Source organism: Agelaius tricolor, unplaced genomic scaffold, assembly GCF_023055355.1.
Source record: "Agelaius tricolor isolate 1412-34295 unplaced genomic scaffold, bAgeTri1.0.p SCAF_6, whole genome shotgun sequence".
Taxonomy (NCBI): domain Eukaryota; kingdom Metazoa; phylum Chordata; class Aves; order Passeriformes; family Icteridae; genus Agelaius; species Agelaius tricolor.
Genome location: NW_027269266.1, coordinates 35,089,593 through 35,117,591, shown reverse-complemented (window position 1 = coordinate 35,117,591; position 27,999 = coordinate 35,089,593). Strand labels below are relative to the sequence as shown.

Sequence of the window (27,999 nt, the reverse complement as noted above, 5' to 3'; positions counted from 1 at the left end):
TTCTCTTCAGAGTGCACAGGGCAACAAGATGTACTGGGCGCAGGGTATAATAAATTAAATTCTCATTATAGATCAGGAAATGAAAGTCAGGAAACGGTGGAATAGCCAACCCAAAGAGGCTGTGGAATTGTGAGCATCCTTGGAGATGTTCAAAACTTGCCTGGACATAGTCGATACGACTGAGATAAATTTGCCCCGCTTTAAGCAGGTTTAAGCTGGGTAGCTTCTGAATATCTGAAGATCTTTTCAATCTTACATTATTCTGTGATGAATAAATAATAATTTAAGACTGTCACATTGGAAAATCCACCCACCATGTGATTCCAACTGTGTATTACACAGGAAATGGTCAGCTTGCAAAGTTAAACTAACCAGCTAACCATCCTTGAACTTTCTTAAATAGGATAGTTTCACACTATAATATATCATTTTTAGTACCTTAAAATATTTTTTTTTCTTATTTATGTGGAGCTTGAACAACTTTCTCAATGGTACATGTCATAAACTTAAGGTCCCTACCTTGAGGGCTTTTCTCTTATGATAGAAATATACATACATTAATGTACTTTGGTGTCTCTTAGAAATCTCAGTTAGTATAAATGACAACTAGAATGAGATTAGGTCAGTCTGGGAAAGAGAAATTTGATAGGTAACGATACCATCTGTCTTTGCTCAACACAACATGTATTGCTACATAATAAAATACAGCAGAAAGCAAAGCAGTTATACACTTTTACATTTTACTGTAAATATCAACAATTCTTTAGATTTCTTCCATTCTATTAAGCAAAGGGCTGTCAGTGTTAATTTATTGCTTGTTGTTTGGATATTTTGTATTGCTGGACAAGGGAAAGAATTTTTCAAATATACCAAAACTGATCCTTAAACATCTTAATTAGAAACTTTTTAGATATATGAACAGTATTAGTATCCATACTTCTTAAACATTTTGAAAAAATGTTAGATTTTTATTGGATTGTAGTTAAAATTTTGAAGTAATTTCAGGCTTAAAGATACTAAAATTGGTCTGCTAGTGCTAATATATGTTTATTTTTCAAAAGAAAATCATGCAGCAAAGGCTGTAGGTAGTAACCTGAAGTTTCATGTAGAATTAATGAAGTGATTAACTGATTCTACCTTGAATGTCAACATTTGTTACATAACAGAATAATTTCAGCTATTCTTAGTAGCTCTTTTCTTTTTTCTTTAATTGGATAATAAGCTTATATATACATGTTTCTCACAGACACATCTGTTTTTCAATAAATCAGGGACATGTAGTCAAAGTTATAAATGTTCTCATTATGGATATTTTTCAAATACCTTATGCCCAATATTTTCCTCAAATCAAAGATATATGCTCAAACAGTACAAAACTCATATTAAAACATATTTTACCATAAAATATATCCTAACCATCATTATTAGAGATAAAATAATAGTTTCTAGAGGAGGCAAAGATGTATTTAATGAGAGCATTTCACTGAGTTGTTGCTGCACTGCTTGTTAGTGAGAATGGTTCAGTAAACAAAACCTAATCCACTAGAATTAGAATCAGGACAGAATTCTAAAATATTCTGGGGACTGCAAGTAATTCAGCATTGTTAGGGAAAAAAACTGCTGTCTTGAATTTACATGACATCAGCAACACAATTACCCATAGGGACCTACATGTTTGATGCATTCACCTTCTGCTGGTGTTAATTAGGTTTAAATGGTGAAGCTCCCATTCACTGTAACAAAAAATTATTTTTCTGTTATGTTTATGTTTTTTGCATTATGATTTCATTAACTTCTCTCAGAAATCCTCTAATCTCTTTCTTGTTGTTTTGTTTGTCACCATTACACAATGATGCTTTAATTAACACTTTCAGAAGTGCCTGAAGATAGAATCATTAAAGAAATATCAGAGTTCCAATGGAACTACCTCTTGAACTCTTGCTGACTTTTAGCTTTTTTATTTTAAGTCATATTTTATAACTCTGATCTATGTGATCCAATGAAATCAAGAGATTCTTAAACTTCCTAAAAACAAACAAGAGATGGAGTGATGTGGTCTGTCAATCTAACGGAATCAAGGAGTTCTGAAACAAATAGGACCTGTATCACATTTATATATTCTAAAAAAGAGCAATGAAATTCATTTTAGTAAAATTAAGGAAATTCAATTACAGAAGACCAGAAGCTTCCATTATCAATGGTCTAGCGTAATCCCACAAAACAGGAAGGAAAGCAAAAATGGAAACGTTCTTTTTAACTCTGTTTTATAAGAATATTAAAAGTTATTAGAAAGAAGACATTTAAGTCTAAACAGATATTAAAATCATAATAAAATAATTTTATTCTTTTAGAGTGAAATTTTATACTTTATTTTGCCAAAGAACTTCATAAACATTAACTGAGACAGGTCTAATCATTCTTTAGCTGAAGATAAAGAGAATTTCTTAAGTAGGACTTAGATTGAGGCAAATCACAGAAATTATAGGTAGAGATGCTTAAACCTCAATGAGTAAAAACAGTCATCTTGCAAACAGCAACTAAAAATTTATTAGAGTAGAATTAGAGTAGAATTTCTGGCCTTTCTCAGTTCCAATATACTCAGATAACTGCATACAGCATCAGTTAGCATAAAGTAGCTTGGGGGAGCAGAGCCAACAATGCTTGTTTTTCACCACATGGCTTTTCTGCAAGGGGTGTTCATAAGCAAGAGCCAGAGAATGAAAAAGTAGGCTCTTATTGCTTTCTTTGACTTGGGAGTATTAGTGGGAGCATTGCCTGGACACTAATTTTTATGAAAGATTTAGGCACTGATAATCAATGTTCTTTGAGCTGTCAATACCACCACCAAATACAGCAGAAAGCAGCAAGCTGTGTCAAAAGCTTGCAAGTGCCTGTTTACATGAAAAGAAGAGAGAATAAGTATAAGGAAATCAGAAGTGAAATACTGCACAGCTAACAATCTGGCAATGGAAGGCTCTTTAGGTCAAAATATAAGGAAGTTCAAACTAAAAACAAAAGAAAAAATAGGAGTGTACATAATATAGGTATTGCAGATTAAAACTAAACAAATTCTTTCTCATCAGACAATTAGGACACACTTAGCCACCAGTTAGTAGTGAAGGTTCTCCTGCACTGGGGGACAATTCTTACTCTGAGTCTATGATTGTGAACGTACCAAGGATTGCCAGCACTGTGCTGTCCTTCAGGACTTCCATGGAACCTGAGCACACAAAGTAGATCGCTTGCAGGGCATCTCCCTGCCGTAGGAGGTATTCCCCAGGAGCACAGAAGGAGGTTTTGATGTGCAGAGACAGAGACCTGAGGCAACCACGACTGGCACACTCGAAAAGGGAAAGCTGCAAAATCTCCTTGTTCAAGTGCATGGTGATGTCTGAACGCAGCTCGTCTGGGAAGTCTTTTAAAAGCTGCCCAAAAGAAGAAAAAACAAAGATGAAAAAGAGAAAATTTGTAAAATTATTTGTTTCCGGTTTTGCAGAAGTGGCCTGATTAAGTGGTGTGGCACTGTCATACTGTCACAAATACTTCTCTCCAATTTTTCTTATCCCCTTGATGAGATGTGCTATTTTAAGAAATTTTAATATGATAAATTCCAGGAAAAACATGATTAAAAAAAAAAATCCCCAAAAGCCTCACCAAAAAACCCCCAAAAAAACTCAGGAAAAAAGGTCAGCAATACTGTTTGTACAAATTCTCTCTAATGCACTATTTAAGTTCATCCAAGTTCTTCTCTCTGATAGAACACAGTAGGCTGCTCAGGTACACCATTGTACACAGTGACATATGCAATGAAAACAGAGAATTCTATAAAATTCATCAATATGCAATATTCCTTCTTCTATAGTAAAACTGCTGCAACAGGAATAACTAATAAAAACCCCTGCCTTAAATGTGGTTTTTTTTCCTGTTGTTATTTTTATTTTTTAGTAATGTAAATGGACACTGAAGGAGGGGTGGGAAAGGAATGGAGAGAAGTTGCACATTCAATGGAAGAACCTATGGAAACTAAAAGACCATGAGGTCTCACTTTTTCCTTCCAAGCTGCAAATCCACAAATACAGAGGTTTTTTGTAGTTTGAGGGGATGTGGCATCTGAACAGTGCAATCAGTCAATGCTTGACCAGGTGGGCTCAGACAAGGTGCTTTATCCATAGGAGGGAAATAATGAAAAGACTGATGGTCTCTCCAGGAGCTGTGGCTGTAGTACAGCAGTCACTCACTTTCAGTGTGACTAAGGTACAGAAAGTACAAAAGCTGAAGATCATTAACCACATCTCGGAAAGCTTTGACATCTAAGTAATTTTTGTACCTTTGTAAATCTTACTAAGCTCCTTCTGTTGCTAAGATGCTGTTGAAAATCCCATTCTTTGTGCTGTGCACAGCACAAAAAGAATTTATCAGGAAAAGAATGTTCCAAACCCCAAATCTTTCTGCTTATTTCCACATTATCTTTAGAGACCACTGAGTTTTATAACACAGATAACAAGAAACCTAAAGGGAGTGCTCCATTCAAATAACACTCCAGCAGAGAGAAGCCATTATTTCTCCTGCAGTACAGTAACACATAACCTGGATAAGTAATTTAAAACAAGCAAGCACAGACACCACCAGAAATCTGTCTTTTGATTTCACTCTCAAGTTACACTGTGCAATATTTAAAAAGGTAGTGATATAAATAATATAAAAATTCAGCCTAAATAATTTGTTTACAGTATTGGAATAAATAAGATGAAGGAGGAAGGAAAGGGCATCCAAGTCCTTCCTTTAAAAAGGACCTAAAATCCCCATGTAGATATTTTGTTTACTGAAAGAGAGAAATGCTCATTATAGCATTTCTGCTGGCATCATCTAAAAGATTTCTGATGAATGCCTCTTCAGCATTTGAGAATCACAGAGGACTGAATTTTTCTACATTATTTGATGTTTTAAACCTGTTTTTTCAATTGTGTATCCTCTTCCTGGGATAATCGAGGTTTATTTTTAGGCATGATTTTCTTTGCTATGTAACTTCACACAAAACACACCATTACAAAAGAAAAAATACCCCTCTCCTTGCCTCATAGTCATACTTCATAGTCAGAACAATTAAATACAAATACCCCCTAGTTTGGTTACCTCATTGGAATCAATTCCATTATTGACAGACCACGTGGTTTGGAAATATTCAAGCATCCTTTGCTTTAGCTGCTGTGGCAGGTGATGGACCCGTATAAAGTCCTTCAAATCCTTGGTTCTTGTGTGATAAAGGGACCACCTGGAGTACATCCTCTGAATTATGGCAGTCACATTGCCAAACACCAAGGCATGCATCAGAGCTAGGAAGCATAGAAATGACATGCAATGTGGAGTGATTTGTTGATCAATAAAACTTAACAAAGAACATAAACAGCATCTTCACAGAGTGAAAATTTCCTGATTAAGAGATATAGTAAAGCTTTTGAATATAAAACTCCTTGAATAATGGTATATTAATACTGTGATATTAATATGATTATTCATTTCTGGTGTTTGAGACACAACAAGTCACTGTCATGGGACAGGGTAGAACAACTTATTCTATCTAGTCAGGGTACCTAACAAAAGAATTAAATCAAATTAAGTCCATAGTCTAAGAGAAAAGGAAAACAGAGCACAGAATCATAGAATCATAAAATGGTTTACGTTGGAAAGCACTTTAAAGATCATTTAGTTCCAATCATCCTGCCATGGGCAGGGATGCCTTTCACAAGACCAGGTTACTCAAAGCCTCATCCAACCCAGCCTTGGACACAGCCAGGGATGGGGCATCCACAACTTCTCTGAGCAGCATCTTCCTGAGCCTCACCACCCTCATAGTAAAGAATTTCTCCCAATATCTAATCTAAACCTACTCTCGGTTTGAACCGTTCCCACTTGTGCTGTCACTACAGGCCTTTGCAAAAAGCACAAGAAGGAACACAAGTAGGTAGGTATGCTCAGAAAATAATGAAATACTAGTAATCAGTATGGAAACTAGACTCAAATGGTCAGTTGGAAACTACACAGAATGTAATCGATTTCAGAGAACGCATGTAAATCAAAGCAATCACTAATGGAGACCATGTGTAGAGGAATGAGGTTGTAAATAACATTTAAGAATGTATCGTCTTCTTGGTGCAATGTTTTAAAAAGTCAGAAAACAACACCATTGTAAAGCAGAAATTCAGGCTAAAAGAAACATTCAAAGAGACAACCCGATTTTCTTATGCTGTTTGACAGGATCAGTTGTGGTTAAAATCGTACTGACATCCTGGAGTTTGTCTGCAATTAGTGATTGGCTTAGGAATAAAAAGACCAGAAAAAAAATTGAAGAAATATTTACAAATATAGGTCATCTGAGTTTGTCTGTGCAGAAATGGGTTTGCTTATTTTTGTTGGAAAAACCATGGCAAAATTGTCTGTCATGTGATATTGATCTGATGTATAGAACATACACATCTACAAATTGTTGATTTAAAAGTTACTAAAAATCTTGATTATTTCTCTAAAGAGACATCTGTCTTTATGGTGCTTGAAAGAAAGCAGACTTCTCAGAATGACTAAGGAATTTGTTTATAAATGAGACAAACAAGTTGTTGACCTTATATATCACTTTACAGAAGTTCAATGTGAGTGAGAAGAGACAAGGGAGAACAGGAAGAGGAAAGGATGCACTTTTAAATAGTAGAAGTAGAAAATTCTGTAGTTTGGAGTGTTAGAAAACTTTTACAGGCTGAGAAAAATGCAAAGGAGCTAGTAGCAGTATCTGTGTCCTTATTGTGAAGGGAGTGCAGAAAATAGATGAAGAAATGCAGTGTAGAAATAGCAGGGAAAAAAAAGGATTATGGATGTAGTAAGAATAGTAAGCCTAACTGGAAATTTATTTCTAAAAATATCTATTTCAACCAGGTGTTGCTCATGATGGTGCAGTGACTTGCTAAGTCATTAATGTCAGAAGCTAGAGCAACAGAATGTGAGGGACTGGTATAATATTAGATACAGGATATTGTATTAGAAATATGACAGCTAGGTCTGAAACAATTCAGCCAGACACAGATAAACAGGTTAAAGAAATAGTGTAACCTCTTTAAGGATGCATTAATCAATTTAAAAAGGGGGTGGGATAAAGCGTTAGGTGGTGTATGAATGCAAATCTAAGACTGACATGTGATGTAAGTCCCTCATAAGACTCCCAGGTTAGGAGCTGGACAGTGGAGAGATCTCAGTGATGTTATTGTAGGCACAAATATCATCTAGAATTTTATTATTGTGGTAGAATCTGTCTTTGCCTATATACATTGGAAGGCAACTGCTTCTTATAATGACAAGCTATTCTTGGCTGTGACAGGCATTAGAATTCTTTATCAAATAATCATACACTTACCCTACTTTCTGTAATAAAACCTATTACACCTCTGTCTAAACCCAAGTAGGACAAGTTCAAAACTTCTAGGAACTATATTTCAAGCAGTGGCCTTTATTTTAATAGGTACTTTAAATCACAGTTTGCTTAGGGAACAGAGGAACACCTCTGATCCCATAGAGGACTGGAGCTACTAGAATGGGCCTCCAATCTCTTAAATACAAAAATACACATTATTTGCTGAAAGAACATGGAGAGTATAAGACAGAATATGGTATGATCACCTGCTGGAGGGCAGATCTGATCAATAATTTAGATGCTGGGTGTCCTAGGAATTCTGGTTACATTTTAATAAGTAAATTTTCTTTCCAACTTCAAGAAGACTTACTATATTGAAGAAGATCTTTTATCTTCAGAATATGACTTGTTAAAAATTTAAATTTCAAATTTATGCAAAATAAAAATTTATGTGAAGAGGCCAGCAAATATGAAAAAGGTATTCTTTATGCAATTTATTTGTTAAGTTTACACTTTTTTTTTCTGTCTTCAACTTTTTCAAGGTTTAAGTAAATTTAGTTCATTTTTTTTCAGTTTTTAGTGTCATGAATTAAAGAGATACAGCAAAAACTACTGATAAACTAACTCACCTTATCCATTACACCTGAAATTTCATTAACTAATGGCTTGGTCAAAAAGTCTGAAAACTGACATAAATTTTTCTTAGAACATCACTTTCCATTAAGGAATTTTAAAATTAAATATCAGCCAAAAATATACACTAAAATAGGTTTTAAGAAATGATAAAGCATAATGTCCCTAAGCATACAGATTAGCACCTTAGTCCTAACAGAGTTTTCTAAGGCATGCTCACCAATCTTCACAATATCATTCTACCTATTTCATCTTTCCTTGAGTTTCCTCAAAAGTATCTAAAACATAATTCCTCAAGAAAATAGCTGCAGATCAGCCTGCTCTGCTTTTTTTACCTGGAAATATCTTGTTCACTGGACCCTTGCAGATATAAATCCATTTTCCCACCTGCTTGCCTTTAAGTAACTTCACCTTTCAGTCATCAGTTCCCTCTTATTCCACTCACCTAACTAGTTCTTCCCAATTTATTAAATATACAAGCATATTACCAGAAATAAATGTGAAATTTTGTTATAACTGGGCTAAATAAATGTATAGGATACTTCTATATTCTACTCTATTGTATTTATGAAAGCTCTGCCATATTAAAGTGAATTAAATATTCATCACTGCCTTATACAGAAGATCTCTTGATTTCTTGATAGAAATGAAAACTCCTTCCTTCATTACAACACATTTTATGTAGTGAAAGCCCCAAAGAACAGAGACCACAGTGTATTTTAAAACTATAATTATATGCAACCACCAAAAGAAATTCATAAACTGCTAGTAGTTTTTTGACATTGTGAAAACCAAAATTATTTCATTCTTGGATGATTCATTATATTATTGCCTCTCATTTTCAGGACTAAGGAAAAGGAAAACAATTAATTGAAAAATTCTTTTACCACTTAATGCTGCAGATATATAGCTTACAGGTTATTTGTTGTGTTCTCTGACTTTCAAGTGTCAAATTTCCAATTTCTTGTTGCCAGAAGAATTTATTGTGCAAAGCTGACACCCAGGGCTTTACTGACTAGCCCTGGAGAAACACCTACTAGTATTTCCAGAACAGCTAAGCCAGCAGAAAGAAAAAGGGAGGACAGAGTACTCTAGCAGTGACTTGTTTTTACCCTTCATCACCAGTGTGACATCTTTGAGTTGCATAATGTACACATCATGAAATAGCACATCAGATTTTTTGTGGGAGGAAGATGAATGTATAGACAAAGTTTCTGGTACTTTCTCTAAAGGACTTGGCTTACAAATCTCTGCTTATTGCACCCAGGTGCCTCAGCAGAAGGAAAGGGACCATGAATGAGCACGTGGCTTACTCCAACATGTAGAACCAGGTAATCAGCATAAATAAAAATGTTACAAAGAGCTCCAAATACGACAAAAAAATTGCATTCTGATTCAATTCTGAATCAAATGTTTATCAATGATAATTGAACAGTAGTTTTAAAATTTTTTATGCTAAGGCTCACCAAACAGTCTTCTGGCTCTGTCCTGTCTCTCCTGGTCTGGTCCTTCAGATGAGGATACACACCAGCTCACAGACAGTGTCCTGTGGGCTGCACACCTCCCCTCATCACCATTCCCAGGGCTGCTGTGGGGATGGAGCTGCAGCTGGTGTGCACATCATACCTGGCTGTCTGGAAAAGTGTCTGCCACAAGTGACTGGAATCCTCAACACATGGCTGGGCAACTTCCTCTGTTAATAATGTGAACTTGCATTTCAGTGGGCAACATCATCTTTCATCACCATAAGTGAACAAAAAGTTTGAAATATATCTGACTGAGAGAGTTTATCTAGTGTAAACCAAAGTTGTTTCCTTCTTTTGCCATTTTAAATTAATTTTATTAAGCTTTCCACTGTGTTTGTTCGTAGTTTCTTTAAAGGAACTTAGCAAAATTTCAGCTGTCATTTGACTTTTTCCAACTCCTTGAAAAGGTTTTAAATGGCATTTAATTGTACCTACCCCCAATCAGCATTGTGCAAATGGAGAAGATCTTTTCAGCATCAGTATTGGCTGAAACATTTCCAAAGCCAACACTGGTGAGGCTGCTGAGAGTGAAATACAGGGCAGCTATATAGGCACTTCTGATTGATGGGCCTCCAAGTGTATTATTCTCATAATAGGGAGATTCAATTCGTTTTCCTAGCTCATGAAGCCAACCTGCAAAACAAAGCACAAAAAGAGTTACTTTTTTAGTAATACTGACACCACCATGAAAACTTTACATTTTACTAAAAAAACAGTTCTAGAAACCCCCACAAATCTACTTAAAAAACATTATATTCTTCACTCCAAGAATAAAAAGACCATTAAACTGTGGGAATTTATGCAGCACATTAAGTATTGTGTCTCTGGGATATTTATTTTTATGTGCAATTTTTTTGATAAGAATTGTATTTCTGCATTGAAATCAAGTGGTTTTGAATTGCATATTACAGGTCTAATTATATAATTTATAAAATCCATTAAGTCACTAAAAAAAAAACCATCTTCACCTAATAACACTGCAGCAACGATGCAACATCATTTGATTCTTTCCATTAATTAATGCTTGGAAAGCTTTTTGACATTCTAAGACTAAATCATTATAATAGTAATTACATATTCAGAGCTTTTCACATGTTTCTTTTTACAGTAGAAAAGATTCAAAGAACTAAACATAACTTACAAACCAGAATTAATTTTCAAAACATGCTTCAGTAAGTATTTTCTAAATTGTTCATTAAATCTTTCCTTTCATTTTGATAAATGGGTCTATGTGTGCCAGAGAAAGCAGAATTAGCTACTGCCTCTGATATTTGAAAAAAAAACAACAAAACAACCCCAAAGCAAAAATGCAGGAAAAAATATCCATCTGGAAAACACAACCTGAATGAATTGCATAAACACAATGCTTTGCAAAAATCAAGACTGGGTAAAAAAGAAGGACAAAAATCTATTTGTGTGCCCAGTTTTGCCTGTTAAACAGCTTGCTTGGGAGATTGGGAATCTTCCTTGGGTATACAGGAAGAACTGCCAAAACAAAATAATCCTGACAGAGTTTTATCTTTAGAAAAGTTCTTTGGGGGTCCCCCTTTGTTAGATGGGACCTGACAGACTGAATCACCTCCTAAATATAATTCTCTCTCCACTTCAGTCAGCATCCGTTAATTCAGTCAGAATCCACGGATTCATCCATTCAATGAATCCAAATATGAACTGGGGGAAATCCCTTTGCACAGAATGTCTATAAAAGCAGGGGGTAGATTTAGAGTATCTGTCCCCAGCACTTCCAATTAAGTTGGGAAAAAAGTCTGTAGGAATTTAGCACCTAGAGAAGACAATGAAAGCTATCTGCATTGTCATACAATGGCAGTACTGAGTAGGATGTTTAACCTTGCCGACAGACAGGAAAACATATGAAAATCTCCTTGATTTTGCCTGGATAGATAGTATTGATCAAGTGGGCCTATTTTATATTTATGGCTCCCAAATATTTAAAATGAAAATAGAGCAAAATGGGAAAAAGAAAAAAAGAAGCCTAGATGAGTCAATACCTGTACTCTGTGCACTTTTGTTTTTCTGAAATTACACTACATTTCCCCAACAGTAGCATGGTCCTTTGTATGGCAGATTGAATTCCTATATTTCTATAGTAGGGAATGTAACCACAAACATTAAGGAGCACAGAATAAAAACCTAAGAAAATCTCTGGCAGAGAGAGGACAAAGTTAAAAAAGTCTATCTAAGCCTAACGTAAAGTAATACAATCATAAAGTCCAAGATCAGCTCAAGTTTGTTTCAGTTGCAAAACCGAAACAAATAAGTTATTTTAAAGAACTGTAACTGATATGCCTCTTAGGAAAAAATCTCCTGCCTCAGAGTGTTCTAAAATCCACTGATTCTCAGCCTGTGTATTTCCATTTTGCTCACTTTTCATGCATTTCCAGGGCCATCCAGGAAAGGTGGATGACTGCATTCTTTAACTGAGAGATATATGTGAATTGGTTTCTCCTTTACGACTCACTTTATGTTCAAGGTTTTCATCCAACCCTATTGAAACATTACTGCTCCTAAAGGATTCATACTACTAGTAAAAGTGAGGTACAAAGATATGTATCTATATTGTGTCAATCAGTAGAAGTCTATAATATTTCTACAAAAATTCTACTACCAAAATGCCAATATAATAATTTTACAATTTCTAGCAAACACTTCTGGCCAAGGTACCAGTATTTGAGATGAGCTTAGTATCCAGTGTCTAGTTCTGTGGTATAACTGAAGGTCAGACAAATCATCCCCTTAGTAGGTTATATGGTTATCACTGAGCTAAAACAGCAGTAGTTAGCAATGATTAGCATTTCTTAATGATTGCTAAAATAATGCCCACAATGTAAAGAAAAGCTATAAAGTAAATGTATTTAGAGATTTAGACTTGGAATAGAAAATGTATTTCTGAGAGGGAAAACCGCAAAAATATATTTCTCTGACTTGTAGATAAGACCATGTTTACAGCTCCTCATTTCTATTTTGGCTGGCAGAGATTATCCTAATCAGGAACTTCTGAAAAAATTAGATAAAGTGCTGTTCCAGACAAAGTATATAAAATGCTGCAATACCTTCCAGATCAACTGTACTTCTATATTTGTTGATAGCACTGCATTTTATTTTTTTTTTCAGTTTCAGGGTAGAGGCAAGATACAGTTGGGTGTAAATACTTTCATCAGCCAATGGAAATAGTCATGAGGTAGCACCACTGACTAATGCATTTTCCTCTTCAGTTCCTGTAGGTAACAGCTCTCAGCAGATTCTCTGGCAAGCTTGAGTAATTAATTTCTGCCCTCAGGGAAGAAGAGAAAAATAAATATACCTTGTAGTCAGAGGGAGCTTCCTAGAATCTAGCATTATGAATCGTGTCTAGCTCAGAATTAGCATTGTCTAGGCACAGCTCTCTGACTTTGAAAACATTTTAAAGCACCAATTAGCATAATTAAGAGGAAGGCTTTTCAAAGGGAAAAAGAGCACTTAAGTAATCAGGTCCCATTGGAAAAGTCAATAGGAATTGGATATCCAGCTCCATTAGGCTACTTTGAAAATTGCTGTAAGAATCTGTATTGAGTTTCATTTACTTATATCTGGGAAGTGCTCAAGTATCAGCAGAAGACTAAAAAAAGCTTTTAAACCTCCATAGATGACATACTTTTTAACTGGATGTAAATCACATTATTTCATTTACTAGACATCCAGAAAATCAGTCCTTCTCCTGGCTTGGTGCTTTCTCTGCCTTGGCTATGTACAATACTCCCTATAATTTGGAGCTTCATCCTATACTACTACTTAGATTTTCCTTTTATGCCAGACACTTAACATACCAAAATACTGTCTGGTACTTCAAAAACTTAGAAATTAGTTGCATTTTCTAATGCATTAATTAACTACAGCACTACTACCCCAGGTCTCTGGTTTATTCTGCACTACAGTGTCAAGAAGAGTAAAAATGGATAAGGAGTGCCTCTGAGAGCATCCCTGAATGTCTGAAAGCAATAGCAGTGATGATGCTGAAAGAGAAAAGTATGAGACAAAGACCTAGCTTCTCTCAGCTATGATTCCACATCAAATTTAGGGATTTCAAGTATTCCTATGGGAAATATGAAGGTAGAAAAGCCTATCTGCTCTCACATAGCCACTTTTTTGATGTCTAAACAGTATTTCAACCTCATTCAGGGCCAGACAATACCTGTCCCTTTCATGTTAGTGAGGGGAGACGGTAAGCAATTCCAATAGTAGAAAAAGAGAAAAAGGTAGTGAGAAATGCTGGAATTAACTAAAGGACACTGAGGATTGTATTTAGTGAGGATTATATTTAAGGAGTATGTCTGAGGCTGTTTTGTTTTTCTGACTCAACTGAAAAGAAATATTAATAGAAAAATGTCCTGAACTGTAGCATATGCAGCCTTTTGATATGAACAGATTTTAAGTTTCAATACAGAAGTCACTATCCTATGACTACTAATGTGTGTTGCAGTGAAGAGTTTAGTGCCATTAAAGAGAAGATAAAAACTGTACAAGAGAAATTAGATCCTTCATCACTGGAATGCATTTTTAAATGAAAATTACCGTGCAGCCTGAGAGCTGTGCTGGTTCCTACTGCAGTAGTCCCTGATCACTGCTGATAGCTCCTAATTTCAGATCTAGAGCTGTAGGTTTGCACAGCAAAGCACACCACCCTTTCATCACTTAACGGCAAATAAACATCTGCAAATAAACATCTCATATTTCCATTTTAAATGGGGAAAAATGGTCCAAGTTTCTGTTGATCTCAATGAACCAAGATTCCCGGTTGTATCCATCTCTATATTTCCTTGTGTTAACCCCCACACAAATATATAATAGACCTTAAGGCAGAACAGTTGTGAAGAGAGACCAAGTAGGTGAATTTCCTTCTTTTTAGGTAAAAGCACCTGGGATTACAGTTTCTGTGATTTTAGATGTCCAAATCACTTCCCTCAACTGTCTGTGTGGCTTCTTCAGAATGAATCATAGCTAAAGGTCATTTGAAGAGGGAGGCCAGAGGTAATATTGTATTTCAGATGAGATCTTTTAGAACAGCATAATGAATATATTTTACCATATCAAACCCTAATTATCATTCATTAGACATTAAAACAGTAGCTTCATTTTTAAGATTGCTTCCAAAGAATTTTGCACAATTACTCTCTAGATGTTGCTGACTGATATAATACATTCAGAATCTAAAGGTGTACAAGATGAAATCATTTTACTTCTTGTGTGTATGACTAAATTATTGAATAATCATTGCCTCTGTTCTCATGGTGATTACTCAGATTCTTCACAACAGCTTCAAAGTTTTTTATCCCTGTCTAGCCAAATTTTTTCTGACATGTGCAACTTTTCCCTGCTAAAACATTTGTAGTTTTTCCCAGACTATTAATAGACCAAACAGTACCATTCCTACTATTTCACCCTGTGGAATATTGCTGTTACTCTTTCATTGTCACAAAACCTGATCATCTGTTTACAGGTTTGATTTATACTGGAGCTTTGCCTGTCATGTTAAGGGAGGCTCCCAGGTACCAGAGCAGATGGTTTTAGAATTAAAGAACCCTGAGGTGACAAGAGCAATCATACCACTGCTTCTGGAGGACAGTAAATGTGCCAGATCTTACTGGACTGGGTCAATAAGAAGAACAGGAATCAGGCTTTTCTTTCACAAAAATTAGGAAAAAAAATACTCCCTGCCACCCATAAACCTTTCCCCTTCCCTCCCCCCGAAAAAAACCTACCAAACAAGACACAGTCCTGAACTTGTGACACAGTTGCAGGCTCTGAGAGTGTGAAAACACAGCTCCAGCTGTATTAAATGTGCAGAATTGCACACTAGTAAAATACACGACATGAATTTATACTCTTTTCAAAATGAAGACAATAAATAAGTCATGTCTGTGTAAGAGGAAACCAGAAGTGTGTCTATATGATATGTCAACAAGTACAGGGTACAAAGGAACAGCTCTGGCCAAGAGGATTATATTTTAAGAAAATTAGCTGGTATTCAAGATAAGTAAGAAGTTAATTAGCAATGCGTGAAATTTAAACCAGAATGATTTTGATATTATTATAACAGACATAATCATAATGGCTGCGGGACAATCAGGAACAATTAGCATTAATCTAGTTCCCTTGATCTTTATTCTGCTAACACACTTTCCTGCAAAGAGTGGACACCTAAAATGAGAAAGAAAACAAATATGATAAAGACAATAACATATTTCTCAAGTACCAAGACTGCTTAAAAATGTTAAAGTAAGTGTCAAAATAATTTATTCTAAATACCTCTTATTTTAGCTTTGAAAAATATGGTCCTTATCAGAGCATATTCTTTATTATGATGAATTTATTGTTTTTTTTCCTTAAACTAGAAAGACATAGCATGGCTATGAATGAGAACTGGAAGTTTTACAGAAGTAAAGGAACACCTACTGCAGTATTCAAATATTGTGGAGGGAAATTTTTGCCATGGCATAAAAACCAAACAGGTTTAACTGGGCCTATATGAAACATAATTTTATCTCAACTGCCTGTGAAGTCCTTGTGGTAGAGGTGCTCTCAAGGCTGCCCTGTGTGACCCCAGGAGCAGAGCACAGACACCAGCTGTGCTGACTTGGAATTGCCATGTGTGCAGCAAGGATGGGGATTAGTGCTTTGGATCAATGCAAGGCAGGGGTATCTGCCCTCCACACATCATAGCATTGTCTTTCTCTTACCTTTGAAACCCATTATCTGTATACTTTTAAATCTAGTTTATGTCTATTTTAGCATTTTCCCCCTTTTTCTATGTTAAGGTCATAATCCCTTGCAAATTACTGGTGCATTGGTTGCACCAGCTAACCTGGGTAATGAAGGGCTATATTAAATTTGTACAAGCAGATTATACTTAAACTGTGGCTGAGTAGATTTTCAAGTGCCAGAGTGTGAGACGTGGATATTACTTTGATGGAAACTACACAAGATTTTCTACAGACAAATATGGAAGTCTATATACATTTACTTGATGAATGTGCACGTTACAGACAATAAGAAAAAAAAAAAGCAAACACCTCAAAACCCCCTTTAATATGTAATCAAAGAGGAGAAAAATAATCCCTTTTGCATCAAGTGCTCCATGCCTCTTTCTATTCAGCAGATAAAATCTTCAGAGGGGGAAGGACATTTTATAAGATTTCATGCTTCAGATCTCAGATATTCACCTCTTTAAAGTCTAACCCATAAACAAAACTCGAGTCATCTCTCATGTAAGTTCTATATATATATGTCACTTAAACATCCCAGTGAAAATATTGACAGCATATTTTTGGGAAGATTGCAAACAATGGAATCTACAAAAATGGAATATTTTAAAGTTACGAGTAAAAAAGCTGAGAATTTCAAAGCCACATCATTCTCAGAAACAAACTATGATGAGACATCTCTCCAGAATTACAGATCCACCAGTAGCAACTCGGAGGATCCTTGTCATATTAGAATTCAGGTGAACACCTGAATGGATAGATTCAAGAAATATGCCATTTGATTTCCATTGCAGAGGAACTGGATAGGATTTTTATTATATCTCTTCCCAAATTAGCACATGAAGAGAGAGATGGTCATGAGCTAAAATGCAAGGCACAAACACACTCCTAGTAAAGCTGACAATTCAGACCCTTGCATCTACTTTTTCTTTCTTAAATTTTTTTTTTAATGGATGAAATTAAAAAATCAGGGTTTGAGCATATATCAGATGAAATTGTAATCTCCTGCCAGACTTTGGGAATTCTACCACTGATTTTTGAGTATCTGTAACATCATCCAGAGAAAGCTTGAACTTGGACATAATGTAGTGAGAAGAGAAAAACAATGATAAATATTAAAGGTTCCTGTATTGCTCATGAGGCTTGGACATTCATGATACACAAACCTCTGCAATCAATGGCAGGTGGGTGACATGAATACCTTTATATCTGGTTCCTTTTGAATGCCTGCCATACCCTTTGCAGGTGCAATAATCTGGAGGAGACTAAATCATCCCCAAGGTCCTTAGAGAAAGTTTTGACTATCTAGAGACATACATTGAGACAGATTTTTAAAAATACTTTCAAAACCCATAGTGCTTTCCAAGCTAAATGTGTACTCCTTGTTGTGTTAGAGCATTTTTAGATACAAGCTTAACCTCTGTCAGGTCTACCAAAAGTTAATTTGAGTTGAAAGATGAATTCTTTTATAAGACTAACGAATACTCTTTGTAAATAAATTGGCTGTTGTATTTCTACTTGAATGTGCACTTAGAAGGTAGCATTAAAAAAAAATTACATTTTGCTGAGCTTCAACTCATCTAACTTGACAAAGTCATAACAAGATATTGATCCATTGCTTTCCCTGAAAATGAAACTTTCATGGTGAAATAAATACTCAATGAACTAGTCATTTTCAGTAGGAAGAGGAGCTCAATCAAGGAATTAAAAAAGGAAAAAAATATCTAAGATCTAATTGCAATGTTTCTTATAACAAGAAAAACACAGCTGAGCCCAAAGAAGTGCTGAAAACCTGAAAATTAGGCCTTAATTATCTGATAAAATTCAACTCTGAATTGCAAGTATCACTACTTAGAACAAAAAAGTAGCATTTCTCTTTTCTCATGGTAAAATTGATGCCAACTTCAAGATATGCACAAAACTTCCTTGTAGGAAGTAATTTCTTGTCATTACCAAGGTGTGGTCTGTTAAACAATTTACATTTCCATTTTGGGAAGCCATAAGTGCAAGGAGAGGTACCTCCTATGGGGAGCTTGCAATCCACCCCAGTGAAGGCACCATAAGATTTGTAATGCAAAAAGCCTCTGGTTGATCAGTCTTGGGCATATTCATGGCTTAAAAATGGTAGAACAAAAGGCCTGATATTAAATATTTGCAATGGTACCATTTTATTAGAAAACAATGTTGGAAAGCTATATTTTAAAATATTTAGTTAGCAACAAGTTAGAACAGTGTGGAGTTTGGCATATCTTCCACCTAATGCAAAATGCTACATAAACACTCCACAAAACACAGTCCGCATGAATTACCAACAGCTTCACACATTTCAAGCCCTGCACATTTCTAGACAGAATCTAACTATAGTTGATGCATTAAATCTTTAAAATTTCTAGATGATGTCCTATCTTCTTTTGTCTGCAAAATAAAGTTTTGCACTTTTTCTCCTACTGCGAGAAATCCCTGAGGAAGAGCCCAGATAAAGTTTCCCAGTCAGAGCCCTAGATGCTTCTTTGGTAGATAATTCATGTGAATTAGCTGTTTACATTTCTTCTTCACCTTGTGGCAAAATATTTTCTTTCCAGTGAAGTTACTTCATGCCTACAAGTAGAGTTTATTCTGGTGAGAGAAGAAAGAAAAGAATGGTACTGGGGGGAGATATCCCTTTGGGCAGAGCTTCAAGACAGTATCCAAAAAGCCAGCAAATGCTCTGCAGGAACACAGAGGTTATCACCTCCATAAGGCTCTGGGTGAGTTGTCCCCCTCACCCCTACACTGCATTGCTGCCTCACAAGGCTGCAGATTGCATCTCTGGGACATGCAGCTGGTATTCTGTGGGTGGCTAAACAAATCAGACAGAGCTGTTCCTCACATTTATGAGGAAGACTCCAATATACCTCTGTACCAGTCTCACAGTATAATGTAATAAAGATTCCCCTTACAGTAGAGATACATTTATTCCAAGGTAGAGACCTGTCTACATTACATGTAAGAGCTATGTATAAGGATTTTAAGAGCTGACTCAGCAGACCTGAAAGGAACACATTCCTCTTGATATTTTATGACAGTTCTCTAAACATTTAGACTTACTGTGGCAAAGAAGCTCCAGTGTGCATGGTCAGTGCACCTGCATTCCTGCAGAACTAGGTCATAACTTCCTTCAGCCTCATTTGTCAAAGAGTCATTTAGAAAAGGAATGTTCTTGAAACTCTTGTCTGTGATAAGCTACTACAGCTCTTCTCAACAGTAATTTGTTAGATGACTGTGTTTGAAAATGTGGGAAGTTTAAATCCCTCTTGCTTTTGCAAGTCAGCTGTTTACTCTCTTCCCCACACCATTGAATCACAGAATCAACTAGATTGGAAAAGATCTTTGGACCATCGGGTCCAAAGAAAGGACAAGATGCAGAAATTTTCAGTATCAACTTTCTGCAATAGTAGAAGGCAATACATGCAAAGCACTTAATATAGTAACTATTTTTATTAGAAGTTTTATTTTTTTACTATAAATAGTTTACAAACAGCTCCAATGCTATTAACATATTTGGAGTGAAGAAAAACACTTTTTAATTTTTTGAAAATTATCTTGCTTTGTTCTCCCCAATATGTTTTCCTAGGGTTCTTACACTAAAAACAAAATAGTAGCATAAGTAAATTGACTACTTTTTTTGGTAAAATAGTATAATGTTAATTTAATCTTTAGATTACAGGTAAATCATGCAAATCTAAACATATAGATAATTTGAGAAATAAAATTGTAAGGCCATATTCAGAAGTATGTAAATATGTGAATATCATCTTCTTAAAGGAAATGCTCACAGTCTCACTGCAGAAAGAGTTTCAGTATTTAACATTACTGCTCCTTAGGCAATCTGGCTGTTACTGTCCTTTTCCAGGCTATTAAATGCCTTGCAGCTAAGTTTGGAATTAGACACATTTGTGCTGGTCATCCATTCAGTGCAAAGAGCACGTCCATTTATGCCCTCTCTGCTTCCCTGTGCTCCATCAGTCTGTACCCATCTGTTAGAGCTTTTCTGATCTTATATTTAGACTGTAATATCCTCTTGGGCAAGAGCAGCCTTTTTATCCTGTGTTAATTCAGCAATGGAGACAAGAGGGCCTTGACCCATAAGTAGCATCCCAGGTGTTCCTGCAATAATATTGATGGTAATGAGGGGTTTTTTTATGGTGTCAGCTAAAGAGTTAGAAACCCTGTTTTGCAGGTCTATGTGTTTGGAGTCCAAATCATGCCAGAAAGGTTTTGAGCTACTGCAGGCAGGCTATTTGTATCTTTTTAAAGGAATAAGAACTCTCCTCCACAAGCAATAGAGATGACTTTAAAATGAAATACTTATTATCAAAGTATGCCAAAATCTCCCACACAACACAGACTTGTAGAATGTAAGTTTTAAAGTTGCTAGCAAACCTTTGTATCTAAGTGTGTGCGGCATGGCATAGTTGGTAAATTAATCTCGCCTCTACCCTGCTGCTCAGGACTCACCATCAGAGAAATACAAAATAAAGTCTTTCAGTTCTTATGACTATTTCTCAGTCCTAAGAGTTAATATATTAAAGTTCTTACTCAGAATCTGCAAATAAATTCTCATGGAAGCAATGACAGTGGTAATCAACATCTTAAAATCTTTGTAAAAAAAGTATTGTTTATTTGCAAGAGCAAGATATCAAGAGGACTATAGTTTTTTAGAAAATCAGTGTAATTTTCTACACATATTTTATATTTTCATTCTGTCTAACTGTCAGCAGTCTGCAAGAGTAGAACTGTTTACTTCCAGACTCTGCTTTTTAAATCTGAGTAATGCAAGAAGCGGTCCCTGGCAGGTGATACGTTCCCCTCCCCTGCCGTCTTTCCCACTCCAGAAATCAAGCCAACTCTCAGCACCTACTACCTGTCCAAATGCAGTCTCCCAATTTGGCAAAACAGGGGCAGAAGCCTTAAAGCAGGGGCAGAAGCCTCAGAACAGAAACCGCTTCCTTCTGTAGGTCTAACTGCAAAGGAAAGGTTAATTGCTGAATTGCAATAAAACCATGCTAATTTCCATCTGAATGGCCTGCACATGATCACACAGGAGATGGTAATGACAGTGTGGAGTTCAGTTTGGGTCAGCATAGACTGCTGCAGCCTACCTGACATCCATTTCTCCTTGTCTTCTTTATTGCTGACATCCATCCTGGTTAGATAACAGCTAAGTGTGCTAACCCTTGCTACAATCCTCTCCTTGCTTGCTCCATAGATTTTACTGCATTGTCTAAACATTCTCCTTTGTGTTCTTATCTAAGGAGCCACTGTGTTGTACAGAGACCTGCCTCTGACAGGCAGCCCTATGATAAATGGTATTAGCACTTTATTTGCTCTTGCTTTGTCTTGCGTTTTTTCTTCCTTGATTCTAGAACATAAGCAACATTTTTCAATTCTTTTTTCTTCATTATGTGCCACTTGAATCAAGGAAGTTTAGATCCAAACATATCTGGCTTTTGTGAGGGGGAGATCAACAACAGGGGATCTTTTACTCTGGATTATAGCTAAAGATAACAAAAAAAACCCCCATGAATTTGCAGTGTAGTAAGGGCTTGATGTAAAGAAAGAGTAAAAAGTTAAGAAGAAAGGTGGTGTCTTAATGGAAAAGTACACTCGATTTTTAAAGCTGATGCAGTTCTGAAATAATACATCTATGTCTGCAGACATGACAGGTCTTTTTGAAGCGTGTGACATAAGGGAATCCTAAGCATTAGCATTTTTATCTCCAGCTCTCTTAAAGCTGACAACGAAAAACAATTTAAAATAATTAGGTATAATTACTTTTACAGAATGTGTCTTGTGAAAAACTCTACATGCTGCAGAATTCATTGACATACTCTCACAGCTTCACATTGGCTTCTTTGACTGAAAGTAAGTACTAGGTAACTTTAAGCACTGTCACCTGAAAGGACAAAAGGAACAGAAATATTTTACAGGGTATAGGAAAATGGAAGAGAGACTGGAAAGACTCTTGAATAATTTCTTCATTTCTGTACAGAAATGATTTTCTATTCTGGCAGCAGAAAACCCTTCTTTTATCAAGCACCTGCTCTGGTAAAGGGCAGAGAAAAAAGGATAAATAAATAGAAAATAGGAATATATGCAAAGGACATCTCTACATTAAAAATTTAAGGCATGTGCTACAAAAGAAAAGGAAAGCTATTTTCATCTTTATGGGATGTCTTTGGAATGCAACATGGCTTTCCAGCACCCTAGGATCTCTACTTAGAGATGTGATGGGGCTGAGAGGCAGTCCAATCACCTATTGAAGCAGCTGCTGGAAAGATTTCTAAATACATAGCAAAGGCTTTGTGGGTTTAAACTAGATTGAAAAGTTACAGTTTGAACAGCCAAGCCATGAGCTTTAAAACAGAAGCAGGAATTTCCGAGTCCTAACAGAACTTCCTATAACACCGATGTGTGAGACACTAATGCTTTAGGAAATTGTACAGAGCTCTCAGAGGAGGGTAGTGTAACCCTAGTACAAGGTACCCAGTCAAGGTTTTCAGGACTTGGATGGAGCAAGCTGTGTTTGACCCAATTTACTGCCTGTGATGGTCCTGGTTCAACCATCTAACTGGTTTAAATAAACCCCAGAGGTTCTCTGCAGCCAAGAGATCTACAGTTCCAAGTACAGTTAAGGGTTAAAGACTCTGATGTAACTTCAAATTGATTGAACAGAGCTTTTATGCACAATATTTTCCACTTGCAATTAATTATACTCTCTGGTGTTCCCATTACAGAAGCCATGTGGAAAATCCTGGCATTATTTTACCCCTTGGGACCACCCCGTCTTCTGGGGTGTTTACTAGGCAGATTTTTCCCCTACATTGTGGCACTGAGAATTTCTGTCATGGTTGCAGAAATTGGTCCAGATACAGCTTTTCCACTGAGATAAAAACTGCTTTCTAGAATTAATAAATGATACCCAGGTAATCTGTGCTTCAATGCAGCAGGACACTTTGTCAAATCTCAGGGGCTTTGTCTGCACGCCAGATTTTTACCTTTGACTTTAAAACTGTCCAAAAGTTTTTTATTAGTTACAAGATCTTGGAAATGTATTAATAATGATGTTAAAAATTCACACTCCATTTAATAAGCTACTTTCATGCCTGCTTTTTTCTGGGCTACAAATCCAATAGGGTATCTCAGTCCTGGGCTATTTGGTGATTGCTAAAATGGTTCAATCAGAAGGCAAAGTATGGTGTGTAAAGGAAAATACAGTTTAATCAAGGAACTAAGCCTATAGGAAAGAACAGCAGGGAAGACTTACTAAGGCCCAGAGCAGCTAAAATACAAATTGATGTTAATCTAAATGCAAAGGGAATGCTTCAGTTCAGCTCAATAAATGATATTTTAGTTTCACACACATGCACCTCAAAAAACACTGGTTTGGGTTTAGAAATAGAAAATGAATAATTTCCACAAACTTAATTTCTATGAATATTTTAAAATATAAATTTATAAGCCCTTCCAAAACCTTAATTTCTAAGTGTAGGTCTTTACCATGTGCAGACAGGTTTCCACACATACTTTCCAGATATGCTTTGGTGATTACAGTTTTGCACATGAAACTCCCTTGCAGCAGTGAAATTTCTCTCTGCCCAATCTAACCGACTGACAGACACAGAAAATACTATGTGCCTCTGCTTTAATTGTGCAAAAATAATGAATAGCTATGTTTATCTGCAAATAGGATTTCTTCAAAAGCCAGATGAACTTTCTCTTATTTCTACCTTATTCAAAAGTCTAACCCAATTAGAGGAAAAAAAAAAATTCTTTCATTAATATTTCACACCCCAAGCTTTTCCAAATTTGGCCTTATACATAGTATTTTACATAAAAAGTTATTTTCACCATTCAGGTAAGATACCCAGCAGACTTTAAATAAAGATTTTTGGGTTGTTTTGAAATACATAGTACATTAATTCTAATTTCTTCATGATTTTCATGATTCTATTTATATTTGTTCTAACTAGGCTAGATATTGTGAACCTCAAAGAATTAATGGAGAATTTACACATTGCGTGTACAGTAAAAGCATTACTTTCACAGAGGACTAAAACTTTTAAGGATTAAAACCAGCAATAAAATTATTTAAAAGCATTCCGATGTTAGATATTCTCCTGGGATTAAAATTTTCTGTTTGAACTGCTTTAGATTGTTTCATCACTATGTAATGCTTCAGAATTTTGGTATATCCTTGATTTTTCAAAGTATGTGCCATGTAATAAATACTGTTTGGGGTCATTCGTAAGATGAGTACTTTGAAAAGTTTCATAGCTTCAAAGTGATCAACTTGTTTTGGTTGTCTACTTTATTCCTATTATTATTTTGTATGACACTCCAGGGGCTAATTATTTTCTATAATGCTGAAATAATAAAATATATATTATATAAATATATATTTAAATATATATATATAATATATATATTTTTAAATATATATATATTTCTATAATGCTGAAATAAGAAACCACACAAACTAGTTGGCTGAGTCTCTCAGATATTGATACCCCAAATACTTCACAAGAGTGGTAACCATCAACCATTTCCTTCAAATAATAATTAGCAGTGAATTTTCAGCCTTGCTTCCTACAAAAAAAAAGACCAAAAAACTAGACAAGTGTGTATACAGATATTTCTTTTCCCCACAAAAATGGACCTTCAAGACAAGTACCCCAGGTCAAGAGAGCATTAAAATTGATTTTACTAAATTAAAGATACCAGCACTCATGCATGACATAAATATCTTTTTAAAACTTTTTTTCTTAAAGATGCAACTTCAAAACCAGAAAGAACCATAGTTCTAGAGGAATAGATTGCGTTATTACTAATGACTAAAAATGAAGAAAACCCATAATTGAAGCAGATTGGAAAAGAAATTAAAAGTCAAACATTCAGGTAGAGAGATGACAGACTGAAGTGAACAATTGATCACTGCTAGGGAACGAGCTAGCACTATAATAATTTATACACTATAATATCTGTGCAGTGCTGTGCAGTGTAGTCAGCATGATGTTCTTTCTTGTTCTGCACAAAGATTCATAAATCTACACATGTCACTTCTAACCTGATGGATGTGTGTTTGGAGCAGTGAAACCAGACCAATATTTTACAGTAGAACACAGTTCTCTTGGCTGAGATCCTTGGAAATTTACAACTACTCTTTCTGGCAGTGAGGAGAATTCACTTAGTTCCTGCAGTGCCACGAAACAAACGGAACTGATGTTCCCACTAAAGCAGAGCAGGGCATGCTGGGCACCTGTGCTGAGCCTTGCCATCTGCCAGACAGCTCAAGAGCAGGGGCCAGCTGCAGCCTTTCCCAAGGCTCCAGTTGGAGCTCATTAGAACCAGCTCTTCACAAGCTGAACATTTGTTGGAATTACTGGGAGCTGTTTTGATGTAGGTCCAGGCTCAAGCTCCAGAAGGTAGGTCTGGAATACAGAAGTAGGTACACGTACCTGCATGCCCCAAACATTCCCATCATCTGGGTCCAAAACCTCTTCATTCCTTAGCACAACACTTTTATCATGTGGCTTCTGTTAGCTGATTTTCCTGAGAGCTGATTTTCTCCTATCTGGAGATTTGTGATTACACAAAATGTCAGTTTTCTTTGTATTTTTTGGAACTAAGTTCCTGGTTGCCAACATTGCTAAGAATGTGTTGCAAACATGAGTCTGAGAGGGTTCAAAAGCAGACTGGTAATCACACATTTTAAAAAATATCATCATTTTTCTTATTTTTAAAATGTTTTTTGAATGCTTAAGTTTAGTAAAAAGTGCTCATGTCACATTCAAAACCAATTTTTTAATCCTTTAGCAGAAGGAAATATTCTACAGGGACAAAGCTGGCATGATCTAAGATCATTAATAGTGAAGATAATTCATATATTAAAAAAAAAATAAACGCCACCTCTATCTCAACTTTCACACCAAGTCTTCTGTCACATCTATCTATTTAAGTAATTTTGCTTTGCAAAAAATACCTTCATATTTACCTGCTTCTGCAGTACATTCTGAGACTTACTATAATATGAAAACACCAGGAGTTAAAAGTTAATTATTGCTTTGAAAAATTACGTGTTGTATTGATGGATAATGGAAAAAATGGCACTGATTTTTCCAATATGATTTCTACTGTTATTTACCTAATGGTTATGCTGGGTCTAAGAATGCCAGGAACTTGTTGGTTCATTAACATACAATATTTGTGGAAGAACTAGCAGATGCACACATACCTAAAAATAATCTTTCTTCTAAAAAGAGGATAGCCTGAGTTTTAAGCGGAACAAATACACCAATGCCACAAGTATCTATTGTGAAGGATAAGTTTAAATCTGTACCTTCAGAATTCCTGGTAAAATTGCTCAGAATCTTGTGAAAACTAAAACCAGCTGCCTCCTGTTAGCACAAACTAGGAAAAAGCTTCCTGGCACTAAAACTTCCCAGGCTGTTGAAACTCAAGAGAATTACAGGTAAATGTCTCTCTTAATGGATATTCCAGCTTGATGCTGGAATTACAAAATTCTGACAAGAGTGAAGCTACCTGGGGACCACAAAGGATTTGGGCAGAATTTAGGAAACTGAACTCGTGGTTTTAACCTAAAGTTTGCATCTAGGATGTAGGACACCTGCATTTTGGAAAACCCATTTCAGCCAACTTCTGCATTGGGCCAGAAGCATCACAATCTTTAGATGTTTAAGATACTTGGAGATTCTCTCCTATCTGCACCAAGTGGAGATCTTTCAGTCACCTTGTCCCTCCATTCAAATTTACTGAAGAACTCAGTGGGGAAGGTAGTATTTTGAATTAAGGCTGTTCAGTCCAACATGGGACACATAACACCTGAGTGAAAGACACTGAAGGCGCAGTCTTTATTTTCAGCCTTTCCTACTCAGGTGCTGAGCACCTTTTCCTGTACCTTGCCACTGACAGCTAATTGTGAGTGCTCACTGGGAGTCAGCATCCAAGTCCTTTTAAAGGCTCTGACTGCAAGAGTGTGATAAACAAAGTGTGTGTGGGAAGTTTTATATTGCAGAGTGTGTGATCCAGTCACAACTGAGCTCTTGTTTTCAAAAGTGCTGTACAATAAAAAACTAATAGAAAATGAGTAAAAACCTGAGATGAAAATTGAGGTATTCAACTGAAATAAAGACTTAAACAGGTGGAGAACAATGCCCTTTACAGGACTGATTTTAAAGCTTATTCCAAAGAAAACATTTATTAACTATAAAAAACACAGGTTATTTTTTTACTGTATTTTGCATTGATAACAACCCCATCCATAGCCAGAATGTTGTGTTGCTGTAGGAATAATAAAAAGTTGCAGCTAAATTTCTGGTGGACAGGAAGGAATGTTTTTTTGAGATAGTGGCACAAATTATACTTGACAGTTTTGATTATGTAAGGGAGCCAGCATCCTGACTCTTGGCCCTCTCCTAATCTCCTTGCTAGACTCAAGACAGCTGGGTTTCAACAGCTCACATGGTTCTCACAGAATGAATGCCTTCAGCAACAGGAAATATTTTTAATATTATCTGTTTCCTCTAGAGTCAGGTAGAAAAATAATTTTCTCATGTTTAATAAGATCTTTGATGTGTATAGCATATAGGTCAGTATATATTAATACAAAAAAGCAATCAGCAAATAA

At 35.8% G+C, this 27,999-nt stretch overlaps 1 protein-coding gene across 1 annotated transcript in view; it reads right to left on the bottom strand.

The window, feature by feature from the left end:
• The window catches only part of KCNH8 (potassium voltage-gated channel subfamily H member 8), a 177,177-nt gene that overhangs the window by 36,059 nt on the left and 113,119 nt on the right, over positions 1 to 27,999 (bottom strand). Inside the window, exons 8-10 of the mRNA XM_071429316.1 lie at positions 9,991 to 10,188; positions 5,134 to 5,333; positions 3,176 to 3,425 (exon numbers count right to left, since the gene is read on the bottom strand). Of these exons, the coding sequence (XP_071285417.1) occupies positions 3,176 to 3,425; positions 5,134 to 5,333; positions 9,991 to 10,188 (648 nt within the window). The remainder of the gene's footprint in view (positions 1 to 3,175; positions 3,426 to 5,133; positions 5,334 to 9,990; positions 10,189 to 27,999) is intronic.